At 54.1% G+C, this 13,148-nt stretch overlaps 2 protein-coding genes across 2 annotated transcripts in view; both read left to right on the top strand.

The window, feature by feature from the left end:
* smg1 (SMG1 nonsense mediated mRNA decay associated PI3K related kinase) overlaps positions 1-7,814 on the top strand; it is a 36,732-nt gene extending 28,918 nt beyond the window's left edge. The window contains exons 48-63 of the mRNA XM_068749567.1: positions 187-459; positions 753-987; positions 1,144-1,349; positions 1,414-1,570; positions 2,403-2,598; positions 2,670-2,944; positions 3,073-3,282; positions 3,455-3,592; positions 3,865-4,017; positions 4,100-4,279; positions 4,950-5,177; positions 5,600-5,811; positions 5,914-6,014; positions 6,130-6,309; positions 6,433-6,539; positions 6,782-7,814. Of these exons, the coding sequence (XP_068605668.1) occupies positions 187-459; positions 753-987; positions 1,144-1,349; positions 1,414-1,570; positions 2,403-2,598; positions 2,670-2,944; positions 3,073-3,282; positions 3,455-3,592; positions 3,865-4,017; positions 4,100-4,279; positions 4,950-5,177; positions 5,600-5,811; positions 5,914-6,014; positions 6,130-6,309; positions 6,433-6,539; positions 6,782-6,859 (2,929 nt within the window). The 3' untranslated portion in view covers positions 6,860-7,814. The remainder of the gene's footprint in view (positions 1-186; positions 460-752; positions 988-1,143; positions 1,350-1,413; positions 1,571-2,402; positions 2,599-2,669; positions 2,945-3,072; positions 3,283-3,454; positions 3,593-3,864; positions 4,018-4,099; positions 4,280-4,949; positions 5,178-5,599; positions 5,812-5,913; positions 6,015-6,129; positions 6,310-6,432; positions 6,540-6,781) is intronic.
* Positions 7,815-8,777: 963 nt separating this feature from the next.
* On the top strand, positions 8,778-12,213 carry ppp1r35 (protein phosphatase 1, regulatory subunit 35). The gene is made up of 5 exons (XM_068750366.1): positions 8,778-8,990; positions 9,270-9,372; positions 10,966-11,081; positions 11,158-11,248; positions 11,778-12,213. Exons 1-5 carry the CDS (start codon positions 8,778-8,780, stop codon positions 12,077-12,079), a joined length of 825 nt encoding a protein of 274 aa, XP_068606467.1. The 3' UTR covers positions 12,080-12,213.
* Positions 12,214-13,148: the final 935 nt, after the last annotated feature.

Below are 13,148 nucleotides of genomic sequence, written 5' to 3'. Positions count from 1 at the left end.
GGCGTGTTGGCATCGTGTACGATGCCATGTTGTGTAACGTCTTCCAGTCCGCAGCCTGCAGGACGTCTGTGCTGCCTTAAATCCATATTCTCCGCACGCACTATATCAGGAGACACGACTAAAGACCTTCACGCTGCAGAATATCAGCGATGTGGCAGCTCAGCATGCGCGTGCGTCTCTCCACAGGTACGAGGTGCTGTTTGCTCCCCAGCCTCCCGCAGCCTCCGGCCAGCTGCTGTCCGGCGTGGAGCTGACTCTGCAGCGCCACGTGGCCGAGGCGAATGAGCGAGTGGTGCGCCAGGCGGAGCGCCTAAAGGCTGAGGGTACGACCGCCGGAGCCTGTGAGGACCAGCTACAGGAGATCCAGCACTGCACCACAGTCTTCCTCCGGGAGAACGGCGAGCCGGGCTCCCTCAGCCTGGCTGGGATCATCACCACCGCCCTCTGCAGCCTCTGCAGGTTGACCATTACCCCCCCCCATTCTCTGCTTCACTGGCTATCCAGTATCCAATAGCGACGCCTATAATGGGAACAACTTTCGGCGCATGTAGTTGGTACCCAACCGGGAAATCCTTCCTCCGATGTGAGCCGGCTGCCGGCTGGACACGCCCGTTTACATTCTGAATCCTGAGTTCTTTCTTTTTTTAAATAGTCAGACACAGATTGTATCTCTAACGAGTCCATTTAACATCATGTCTTAGAGACGTTTGTACCGTTGAACAGAAGCAGCTCCCTGCGTTTCCTCACCACAGGAGAAACCTGGTTATGGAGGAAGCGGCTGCCGGCGCTGGCGAGCAGCTGGTCGACCTGACGTCCCGCGACGGCGCCTGGTTCCTGGACGAGCTCTGCAGCATGATTGGAAACGCCAGTGCGCTGGCAACGCTGCTGCAACGCTGCCCGCTCCTGCATCGCGACCTGGAGCTGCACACGCCCTCGGCTGCCCTCCAGGCCGTCTACCTGGCCAACGGCGTGTACACGTGCTTACAGGTAGGGGGTGTGGGGGGGGCGACGGCGTGGGAAGCAGCCTGCTGTGGCGCGGAGGGAAAGTAGAAGCTGCGGAAGGTTCATCCATCCGGCGGGTGTCTCGGCCTCATGCTAACGACGGTAGCTCGTGACGCTGATGTTTCCTGCTGTTCGCTTTAGGAACTGAACACCAACTTCCGTCAGATCATCTTCCCGGAGGCTCTGCGCTGCATGATCAAAGGAGAGCCCACGCTGGAGTCCATGCTGGCGGAGCTGGAGCAGCTGGTGGAGCAGAGCTCGGACGGCCTCGGCCTGCAGGGCCTGGTGGACGGCCTGCAGGCGACCGCCGGCCTGGACCTCGACCACCATTCCCTTCACGTCACCAGGTGAGCTGCTGCTCCGGACTCCTCCTCTGGGCGAACGTTTGAAAGCCAACTCGTGTTCCCCCAGGATGCTGCGTGCCCAGTACTCGGAGCTGATCCAGCCTCGGAGCATGGACGGAGCGGGCCAGGACACGCCCAAGATGTCTGCGGGCCAGATGCTGTTGGTGGCCTTCGACGGCATGTTCACGCAGCTGGAGAACACCTTCGGGCAGCTCACTGAGAAGGTAGGACAGTAGTCCCTCCATATAATGCGCTTCATCTTCCGCGACTTCGCGGGGTTTTAATGCAATTTTTCAGATTTTATTTTTTGCACTTGAACGCGCCTTGAAACGGCGCAAGGACGAAGGAAGTGTGAAATACGCGCGAGTTGCTATTAATCATTTCTCATGTGTTCAACCTCGTTATTCGTTATTTCTAAAAGCTATCATGTTTATTTGTTAAGCGTTTGTTTTATAGCGCTCTTATTCTCTGTGTAAAAAGAGGCTTTTATTTTGTAGGAGCATAAACGTCACGTCCCTTTTAGGTTTAGTTTCTTCCTGTTTATATATGTAGCCACTGCCGTTCCGCTGTGCTAAGCTATCCAATAAAGCAGCATGAGAGGCTAAAGACAGCACGAGTAGAATATTTGTTCTTCTGCACTCCAAGCTGCTCTTTCCTCGACCTGCACGCCTTAACATTATTAACAGGAAAACGTTTACTGTACGTACTATATATTTATATTTCTCAAACAAATGTTTCGTTCTGAAAAGGTTTTGATCTTTGGTTTCATTCTATAATACTGAAACAATCTATTTAGATTAATGCCTGCCTGTTAAACGTGTATAAAGTGTGTGGTGAGGGGTTTTACAGCCTTAAAACATTTATGTACATGTATAATAATTGTAAAAAAAATAAAGATCACTACATTGCAGATTTCACTTATTGCGGGTTGTTTTTGGAACGTAACCCCCGCGATAAATGAGGGGCTACTGTATTCACGTTTTCTGTCGGATGTACTAAACTAAACGGTAGCAGCTCCTTAGTCTCCTCTCCCTCTGTGCCCCCCCCCACCCCCAGCTCAGTTCGCTGGAGGTGCCGTCAGCCTGGAGGAAGGTGGATGTTCTGAGGGAGGCGCGGGGCAAACGGCTCCTCCTCTTCGACAGCCTGAGCCAGCGGCAGCTGATGGAGGAGGTGTTCTTCCTCAAGAGGCTGCAAACGATCAGGGATTTCTTCAGGCTCTGTGCCTCGTTTGCTCAGACCCTCTCTGGTACGGGTTCCTAAAGTGAGCCGCCCTCCCCCCACTCCCCGGCCGCACCCTAGTGAGCGTGACCGACGTGTTTTCAGGTGTCCCCGCTGAAGACCTGCTGCCTACGAACGGGCCGGTGGCGTTGGGGAAGCCGCCGTCCTCGCTGCCCGGCGCCGCGGGTTCGGGGGCGACCGTGGTAAGTGAGGAGAAGATGAGCCGCCCCATCAAGGCCTTCACGGCGGAGTTTGTTGGGCAGATGCTCGTGGGTTTGCCCCGCCAAGCCCTCGGCCTGGCCCTCTGCAGCATCCTGTCTGCCCTGGGCCTGGACGTCGTTGCCCTGGTGGAGGTGAAAGACTTCGGCTCGGAGAGTAAGGTGAGTGAGATGTGAGGATCACGGCCGGCCCGGTTTCTGTCTGACTGGCCCCTCGCCTCTTATTTGTCTGTTCTGAGTCCGACTGTTTCCGTAGCGATGACAGCGCGCCCTGCGGTTCTGCTCCGTAGGTGACTCTGGATGAGCTTTGTAAGAAGGCGGTGGAGCAGAGCCTGGCCTCGGGCCGCGTCTCCCAGCTGCTGCTGAACCGGGCCAACGTGCTCGCCTCCTCCTACGACACGGCCTGGAAGAAGGAGGACCTGCTGAGGAGGCTGGACGCAAACCTGGAGGCCGCCAAGGCCAGCCTCCACAGGAGCCAGCTGCACACCGCCATGTTCCAGGTGTGTGTGACGGTCCTGCTCAAAGATACCGGCGCCATCGGGCAGCGTTCGTCCTGATTGGATTTAATGCTGCTCATGAATCTGGAGTCAAACACGAAAGCCCGTCTGTTTGGACCCGAAGCGACTTTCAGCTGCGTGTGATTTCGTGTCTCCCCCCCCCCACCCCCTGCAGTGGCAGCACGAGGACGCCCTGGTCCCAAACAACCAGCCGCTCAGCGTCAGCATTCCTCCTCGCGCCGTAATCCTCAGCAACATGAAGAAGAAGCTGTACAAGCTGAGTCAGGATGAGGGCGCCATCGTAGCCGCTCAGGTGAGCGGCCGGCGCCGGCGCCGCGGGACTGCTGTGTTTAGCGCTCTGATGTTGCTCTCCCGGCCTCCCCAGCCTTAAACGGGTTTCACTGAGTGTCGGCCCTAAACATCTGAGGCTCGTGTCCCACGTGGCGTTCAGAGCGGCTCGGCCGGAGCGCCGTGCGCCCTCTGTGGCGCCGGTTCTCGCTCGATGCCTGTCTCTGAGGCAGCCCCAGTGGTTCTTTGGGTCGGGGGCCGTCTTCCTGATGGAACCTTCACTGCTGATGTCCTCAGGAGAAGCTGGCGTCGCTGGAGGCGAGCATCGAGCAGCGCCTGAAGTGGGCCGGGGGGGCCAATCCGGCGCTGGCTCCCATCCTGCAGGACTTCGAGATGACCATCAGAGAGAGACGAGCTATGGTGGCCAGAGAGAACCAGCGCACCAGCCAGGTCGTGTGATCGGTTTCTCTCGGGGGGGGGGGGGGTCTTTCTAGCCACGTCGTTTGACGGCGATGCTCTTCGTACCTTGCAGGTCACCTTCCTGTGCTCCACCATCCTGAACTTTGAAGGTCTGCGGACCCGGTCCCCCGAGGCCCTGAACATGGACGCGGCGCTGTTCGAGCTGCTGAAGCGATGTCAGCAGACCTGCTCCTACGCCGCCCAGTTCAGCAGCACGGTGTCCTCGCTGGAGCTGCAGCTGCTGCACAGACTGGTAGGGTCCGCGGCTCGAGGGAAAGGATGATGAGGATGATGAAGGTTGAGCTTCAAGCCTGCTCGTCCTCAAATGAGATGCGTTCAAAGACCTGCTGCTTGTTCCTGATTTAAAGTTACTAAATGAGTGCAGGGACTGACTCTGACTCAGGAGCGTCTGTTCTGTGTAGCCCTGCTGAAGTCCTTGAGACCCCTCCTCCTCCTGCTCCTCCTCCTCCTCTTCCTCAGCGGGAGCTATTTGAGCTGTCGTTGGTTTAAGCTACGGAAACGGCTTAGATTAGCCGTTTAAAAGCTTTCAGCGTTCTTAGTCAAGCTTTTTTCGGTTCAATGCTGGTCCCGCTCGATTGGGCGCAGTATTCAGGTTGCTGGTTGAAAACCTTAAAGTAGGAAAATAGGAGTGAAGGTTTTAACATCAGATCTAGAGTCTTCATGACATCAATCTATTCTTAATGCTCTTAATTTATTCATATTTTGCGTGTCTAATATTTTAATATGTATTTTTGAAGCAACAATTTTAATGATCATAGATGTTTTAGACGCAAAATAATGTGTCCTTTAATTGTAACTACACGTTGTGTCGTTTAGACACACAACAGTTGTCGTTTTAGGCGTACCCTTGTTGTTTCTGTGGAGTTGTGTTCGTGTGTCTTTACTCTGCTTGGTCACCGCAGAGCCCCGTGCTGGACCTGCCTATCGGCACTCCTGATTGGCTGAGCTGTGCCCAGAGGAGGCTGGAGCAGGAGCTGAGCGCGGAGCAGAGGACTCAGGAGGAGCGCGAGCAGCAGCTGGAGTCGTACGGGGAGACGCTGCAGCTTCTCGTGGACTCCATGAAGAGCACGCTGTCCAGCCACAACCGCCAGCTGGCGGACGTGAAGCACCTCCTCAGAGCCATGGCGAAGGTGCAGGGGGGGCGGGGCACTGGGGGGGGGGGGCGGAGCCACGTCACTAAGGGATCCACTTTCGTCTTTGTTGTTACAGCACATTTTTATTCCAGTCTTAAAAAGACAAGAATCTTTAATTATCATTTTGTAATATTTTGTGTTTTTCAAAACCAAGCTTATTATCACAACGCTGAAATCCTCCGGTCCGGACCCACGATAATACAGTATCAGATAGGGTATATATTATACTATTTTATTGTGTACTCCCCTCTACTGGGACGTGTCTGTGGGAATGTTTCAGATTGGGTTGAGCTCAGAGCTCTGAACGGGACGATCACGTCTCAGAAACGTTTTAACAGAATGAGAAAGCGACTTCATCTCACAGCAGCGTTGGAGTCGGCACCGGAACCATAACTCCATCTGCCATTCTGAAAACGCAGGACGAGGAGGCAGCGCTGGCGGACGGCGAGGACGTGGCGTACGAGGGCAGCGTGCGCCACTTCCTGTTGGAGTACAAGGCCTGGCAAGACAACATCCAGCTGGTCCTGTTCACCGTGGTCCAGGCCAGCGGGCAGCCCCACGGCCCGGAGCAGCTGGAGGTGCTGGAGGAGATTCCCGCCACCCTGAAGGATCTGCGCGCTCAGAGCCAGAGGTCCTCACACGCCCAGACAGGCACTCGCTCACGTGTGGGAGTGAATCCTGCCCTCACTGTGTGTGTGTGTGTGTGTGTGTGTGTGCGTGCTCGGCGTTGCAGCGTGTACAACGGCCTGGTGGGCTTCGCTTCCCCGCTGGTGACGGACAGAGACGGCGAGTGTGCCAGTCCCGTTTCTGCAGCGCAGACGAGCTTTGCAGCAGGTACGGGCCGTCGGTTCTGTCCCCTCGCGTCCCGGGTCACCGGCCCGTCCAGCCGGGGGGCAGCAGGACATTCAGAACCACTGACCGAATACTGACGCGACTGGGTCTTCTGCAGCTGTGAGGTGCAGCGGGGTCAAGACTCAGCCGGACTCCATGTCCCAGAATGCACGCAAGGCTCTGCCACGCAACCTGGGAACGCCCACCGATACTCCCCCCAGCAGCACCCTGCCGATCAACAGCAAAGGCCTCAACCCCAGTCCGAAGAGGGCCGTGCGGGACCCCAAAACCGGACGAGGTAACAGTTTCTCCTGGCTCGTCCCAGACTCCTAAAGGAGGTTCCCAATGGTTGGGGGGGGGCACCTCGGCTCAGGCTAGCCACCTAGCGACTAAAATGAATGTCGTGCTTCCTGCCCTACAGCTGTCCAGGAGAGGAACTCGTACGCGGTCAGCGTGTGGAAGAGAGTGAAAGCCAAGCTGGAGGGCAGAGACGTCGATCCCAACAGGAGGATGAGCGTCGCCGAGCAGGTACGACTCCCGCCGGCGGTTTATATGAGGGGGGAGAGCCCAGCGGCAAAAAGAAAAGGCAGCTCATGAGAAACGGTTGCATGTTATCGATTATTAGTCCTGGTTGTTTTTTTACTGAACGTTTATCTTGATTCGGAGCATCGACCTGCGATGAGACGTCTAAACGTCCCTCGCCACTCAAGCCGCAGAGGTCTTCAGACAGCCAGTTTGGTCCTGACCCGGTGTCCTGTGTCTTGTCCTAGGTGGACTTTGTCATCAAGGAGGCCACCAACATGGACAACCTGGCCCAGCTGTACGAGGGCTGGACAGCCTGGGTGTGAACGCTCTGGGGCTTCAAATCTTTGGTCAAGCAAAGGCTTGGGGATCCACCAGAGTCCAGCGGAGTCCAGCAGGTCTGGGGTGCTGCAAACACAGCACCCGACCCACCTGGGGGGGAGGAGGTAGGAAGCAGATGCGTGGCCCGCCCTCCCAACCACACTCCACCCAACCACCAGCGATAGGGCTAACGGCGCTAAGCGAGCCTGCGGCCCTTTCTTCTTTTCTGGGGTTCGACTGGGCAAAGCAGTGCTGGACCGGGGGGGGGGGCGAGAGAAGGGCGTAGGCCTCCTCACCCTCACCTTGGGAAACCCATTTCCGCGGGAGGGACTTCTGCGGGACCACAGTTCAGATGAGGGGGAGTTTAACCGGGCCTCGCTTGTTTTTGTCTACTCTATTTGATCAACGGTGTTGTGATTGTGATTGGCCGTTGGGTCCCGGCGTTGGGCCACAGCCGACACGGCGGAGTTCCGCGGGACTCTTCACGGACGCTGACCTGAAGCGACCGGCGGTCGAGTGGAAATGAAACTGTTCTGTGGCCTGCAGTGACCTTTAAAGGTTGTCCGACCTCCGGGAATAAAAGCTTACGTTCGCTTGTTTCCTCAGGAAGGTTCTCTGTGCGTTCATTGACGAAACGGAAGTGTCCTGTCCCGTGGCAGGTTTGACTGGGACAGAACCCCTGAAGGGGACGTCGGCGAGACGGCGGGGAACCCGCGTCTCCGTGTTTTTCTTTGGTGTGCATCTTTATTCTGTGTCTCTCTTCCCTCCTGTAGTTACGACCTCGCTTGGCTGTTCCCGTTCTGCTCGCCTGCTAGCTATCCCCCACCCATATGCTTGCATTTTATACGTTTTGACCTTCTCGTTTTACATTTTTAGTGGGATAAAGTTTTTGGTGTTGCCGTGAAATGTTAAATTCTTAAACGTTTTAGTAGATTTTGTTGGATGGCAAATAAACATTAAACTGAGAAGTGATGAATTTTCTTCGACAAATTATTTCAGATGGGGGGGGGGGGGTCGACTGAGGACCAGCACCAGCTGAGAGGAGTGAGGACTGATGAGGAGGCAGGAGCTGGCAAACTGGTTGGGAGGGAGAGGTGGAAGTGGACGGATGACCTCCAGCAAGCAGCTCATTCAAACCGTCCACATGGTGATCTGGATCATCAAAGGCTTCTAGATTGTTCTTGGTGTCTTTAATCAAAAAGTGAATGAGAGTTGATGTGTATTTTTAACAGATGTTCCATAAATGGTTTTAATGTTAAAGTTAAAAAGGTTTTACGGACTCCATTCTGGATTCAATCTGGATAAAATTCGGTTGTCAGATAGAGATCTGCATTCTACATAAATGTTCCAGATTTCGTAGACATCGGTCAATAATCAACCGAGATATTGAGGAACACGTTTTAAAGCTGATCTAGATTCCAGGATCTCTCCTGTAGGGGGCAGTGGAGAATAAGTAATAATCCTCGTGGAGAATAATGGGAGTCCGAAGATGTGGATGAATATTCATAAATTAAGTATTTTAAGGAGAATACTCGAATGGAATTGTACGGATACTTTCAGCGGCCTGATTTATGGGGTAGGAACCTTTGCCACTGACTATGCTTCCCGATCGGAATGACTCAGGTGTGACACACATCGGTTTCCTGTTTGGCAGCCCCGCCGCGCAGGCAGCGATTCAAGCCGTAAAAAAACAAGCTATATTTACGACGGGTTGCTTGTTCGGGGGTTTGTTCTTCGCCGTTGCTGTGGTAACGCGTCCCCGCGGACTCCCCAGCTGAAGCATCGTGTGTGAGCAGGACCCCGGAGACGTCGTCCGTCCTCACAGCAACCGGAAGTAGGTGGACAGGTTGTCCTGAAACACGGGAATTCATCAACCTGACCGTGCTAATGCTAATCCCAGCTGCTCTATTGGTTACCGGCAGGATGAAGAGTTCCTCCTCCGCCCTCTCTCCTCCACCCTCACCTGTCCCCGTCCCCGTCCCGCTCCCCGTGTCCTCCTCTGCTGCCCTGCTGCATTGCTGTCCCGAGCTGGACCTGTCGGTCCAACTCAGCCCCGCAAAGCCGCCGAAGAAGAGTCAGCCGAGGGACCCGTCGGGGCTGAAGGGACGCCGGGCGAGCAGAAAGGGCGGCGCACGGGTGAGGACGCCGTCCTTCACAGCGGGACGGCTTGCGGGGCCGCCAGAGTTAGACACGACACATAGCAAGGATCCCCGCGCGTCGTAGTTTAGTAACGGTTTAGAGCGGTAGGAAGGAAGATCCGGCTGAACGTAGGCGCAAACAGCCGGACTCCGCGGTGAGGGGGCTACCGGCGCCTGGGGGGTGCGTCCGGGCTGACCCTGCGCACATACCAAGCCGTCGGTCTACTGTGGAACAGTCCCCTGTGAGATGACGTCACTGTGATTCGCTGTGCTGCAGGTGAATGTTGAAGAGCCGCCGGTCGTCACGGTAACGCCAGAGATGCAGATCCAGCCTCAGCAGCCGGTCCGAGCGCAGAGGAACAGCAGAGGGCATCGGGACGGTAAGCAGTCTGAACGTTTACTCCATAATTACAGGACCAGAAACGAAGACTCATAGTGGACGGCCATCTGTCTGAGAGGGAGAGAGAGGGGGAGAGAGGGAGAGGGACAGAGAGAGAGAGGGAGAGGGAGAGAGGGAGCGGGAGAGACAGTAATAGAGAGGGGGAGAGAGAGAGGGAGAGGGAGAGAGGGGGAGGGGGAGAGACAGACGGAGAGAGAGAGGGGGAGAGAGGGGGAGAGAGGGGGAGAGACAGAGAGGGAGAGACAGTAGTAGAGAGGGAGGAGAGACAGACAGAGAGAGAGAGACAGACAGAGAGAGAGAGGGGGAGCGAGAGGGAGAGAGGGGGAGAGACAGAGAGGGAGAGAGGCGGAGAGAGAGAGAGAGACAGAGAGAGAGCTGGAGAGGGAGAGACAGTAACAGAGAGGGAGAGAGAGACAGAGAGAGAGAGGGAGAGACAGAGAGAGAGACAGTGAGACAGAGGGAGAGGGAGAGACAGTAACAGAGAGGGAGAGACAGAGAGAGAGGGGGAGAGAGAGACACAGAGACAGAGAGAGAGGGAGAGAGAGACAGAGAGAGAGCTGGAGAGGGAGAGACAGTAACAGAGAGGGAGAGAGAGACAGAGAGAGAGACAGTGAGACAGAGGGAGAGGGAGAGACAGTAACAGAGAGGGAGAGACAGAGAGAGAGGGGGAGAGAGAGACACAGAGACAGAGAGAGAGGGAGAGAGAGACAGAGAGAGAGAGACAGAAACAGAGAGAGAGAGAGAGACAACGTATTTATACTACATCCAGTGATTGACAGCGTATAAGCTGCTGCTGCTGGATTGAGATTCTCTCCGGAGCTGATCAATAATAGGACATTTGTTCAAAGTTGTCGTTGCTGTGCGTGAAAACGCTTTTGCGTGTTGCTTGTGTTTCATCCCTTCGCTCTGATGTCCTCTTTTCCCCGCTGTCGTCACCTTTTTGGTGAAATAAAGGCAAACTTTGGAGCGTTTGTGCCGCCTCGGCGCCGTGTTTCCTGCTAGCTGCCTGCTGAGTGAAGTCGCTAGGCACGTAGCGTAGCATGCCTAGCATGCCTAGCATGCATAGCGACGTCACTGGAATCAGTAAGGGAGTCGTTTGCAAAAACGACGACTGATTCCAAGGAATTGAAACACCGGAAACCAGTTCTCAACAAGAGCCGGTTTTTGATTCCCATCCCTACCGATGACACGCGGGAGAGACTCGGGAGAGACATGCTGGAGGCTTTCCAGACTTCCCTGGGGAGGGGGACGTATGTGAATCCCTGCTCAGGCTGTTGCCTCGGTAACCCCGATGGATGGATGGAGATTAATTTGTCATATTATCTTTATGACATCCTCCGGCTGCTCCTCCTGCGTTTTACACGTATCCCAGCGTCGCTTGGGCTGCTTTTGGAATATGGAATGAATGACGTGGTTTCCATGTAAAGAATACGACACTCAGTCTGTACAACGTGTTTTCAGGGATTGTTAGGAAGTCACGTCTCCTCGGCTCGTTGTTTTACTTTGTCTTCCCAAAGGTTTCCATTAAGCATAATCATCAACGTTATGCTGTATTTTGCTTCTTAATTCTCAGCCCTCAGACAGTGGGCGGAGCCTCCTGCTGTAACGTCTAATGAAGATCCATGCTGTCTGCAGAGGATGGAACTTAACACCACTTTGGCTCTGAGAGCAAAGCTTCAGTCACTGCAGGTGAGTCGGGAGATTATCAGTAAGCCGTCTCTGACCAGCAGGTAGTAACCCGGGTTCGCTGTCTGTTGTCCAACAGGGGGCGGAGTTTGACTCCCACAGGGCTGTTCGGGAGACGCTACAGAATTCGGAGAGGACCAAGAACCTAATCAATGCCAAAGCTAGTGAAGGTAAAACATGCAGGTCCGAAACACTCTAGACTTTACCTCGGCGGTCAGAAAACATCTGGTCAGACGCTAAATATGTCCAGCAGGCAAAGGGTGGAATGAGTTAGATGGCCTGGAACACAAGTCATAGCAGCTACTAGCTCGACCTGAAGATAGCGGATGCACAGCTGTCTCCAGCTAACAGTAGCACATCTGCAGACATCTTCAGGTTGGGCTGCTTTAATGGCTGCATCATCGCAGCTAGTAGCGCCACAAAAGATCTGCAGCTAGCGCTGAAGCTAATGTTAGCACATCTGCAGCTAGCGCTGAAGCTAACAGTAGCACATCTGCAGATCGCTCAGCTCCTTCCTCACATCTGTTTTTCCGTCCTTACTGTTGTGTTTTTCTGCGCCTCCTTTCATCTTTTTGGAGAGTAACAAATAGCTTAGCTTAGCTTGCTAACGGGGTGACGGTTGGGGTTCTGTGGGGGGGTGACCTCAGCCTTGACTCCAGCAGGCCAATGAACGCTTTGCTTGTCTTTCTTTCTCTGCAGTTGTGAACTTGTCCCACTCTCAGCTCCTCTACACGTCATTGGTCAGCATCGATGTAGAGAAGGACCAGCTGATCAGCCAGGTGCTACGTGATAAACTGATGCTGGCCCCGAACCCCCGCTGTCACGGCAACAAGACAGCAGAGGGCCCCTCCCTCTCGCCCTTCTTGACCTCTGACCTCTTTAGACAGAAACCCTTCCAACCAGAGGAGACGGCAATTATTAAGCCGTACATCACAACACGCCACGCCCACTCGACCTTTGATCTCTTTCGACGGCAGAGACGCTATGAGGCCACACCATGATTGGCTGAATGAACTGAGACTCTTATTGGTCAGCCTGTGTGATGTCATTGCATATCTGATACATTAATCAATAACAAATGCTCAAAGTGTATTCTGTTTTTTTAAATTCAGTTTTATGTCAATAAAAGGTTTTCAGAGAGACTTATTTTTGGATGTCGTGATCTGGAGTAGAAAACTGGACCATCATATTTCTCCTGTTTCATCATCTCTGCAACAGCTCTCTTTGAAATTCAGAATAGACTTTAAATTCTTGTCCTAAACTACAAAATGTTTCATAGTTAGCACCATCTTTCTCATAGCACTGCATTGCCCCACTGAGCTCCCAGAATGCAGTGTTTCTTGTGGATCCTTTGATTTCTCCCGCTCCTCTGAGCTCCCAGAATGCAGTGTTTCTTGTGGATCCTGTGATCTCTCCCGCCCCTCTGAGCTCCCAGAATGCAGTGTTTCTTGTGGATCCTTTGATTTCTCCCGCTCCTCTGAGCTCCCAGAATGCAGTGTTTCTTGTGGAGCCTTTGATCTCTCCCACACAGAATGCAGTGTTTCTTGTGGATCCTTTGATATCTCCTGCCCAGAATGCAGTGCTTCTTGTGAATCCTTTGATCTCTCCCGCTCAGAATGCAGTGTTTCTTGTGGATCCTTTGATTTCTCCCGCTCCTCTGAGCTCCCAGAATGCAGTGTTTCTTGTGGATCCTGTGATCTCTCCCGCCCCTCTGAGCTCCCAGAATGCAGTGTTTCTTGTGGATCCTTTGATTTCTCCCGCTCCTCTGAGCTCCCAGAATGCAGTGTTTCTTGTGGAGCCTTTGATCTCTCCCACACAGAATGCAGTGTTTCTTGTGGATCCTTTGATATCTCCTGCCCAGAATGCAGTGCTTCTTGTGAATCCTTTGATCTCTCCCGCTCAGAATGCAGTGTTTCTTGTGGATCCTTTGATCTCTACCACCCCTCTGAGCTCCAAGAATGCAGTGTTTCTTGTGGATCCTTTGATCTCTCCTGCCCCTCTGAGCTCCCAGAATGCAGTGTTTCTTGTGGATCCTTTGATCTCTCCTGCCCCTCTGAGCTCCCAGAATGC

This window comes from Brachionichthys hirsutus, chromosome 16 (assembly GCF_040956055.1).
Source record: "Brachionichthys hirsutus isolate HB-005 chromosome 16, CSIRO-AGI_Bhir_v1, whole genome shotgun sequence".
NCBI lineage: Eukaryota > Metazoa > Chordata > Actinopteri > Lophiiformes > Brachionichthyidae > Brachionichthys > Brachionichthys hirsutus.
Note: the sequence above shows the minus strand (reverse complement) of the source record. Positions and strands in the feature narration are given on the sequence as shown.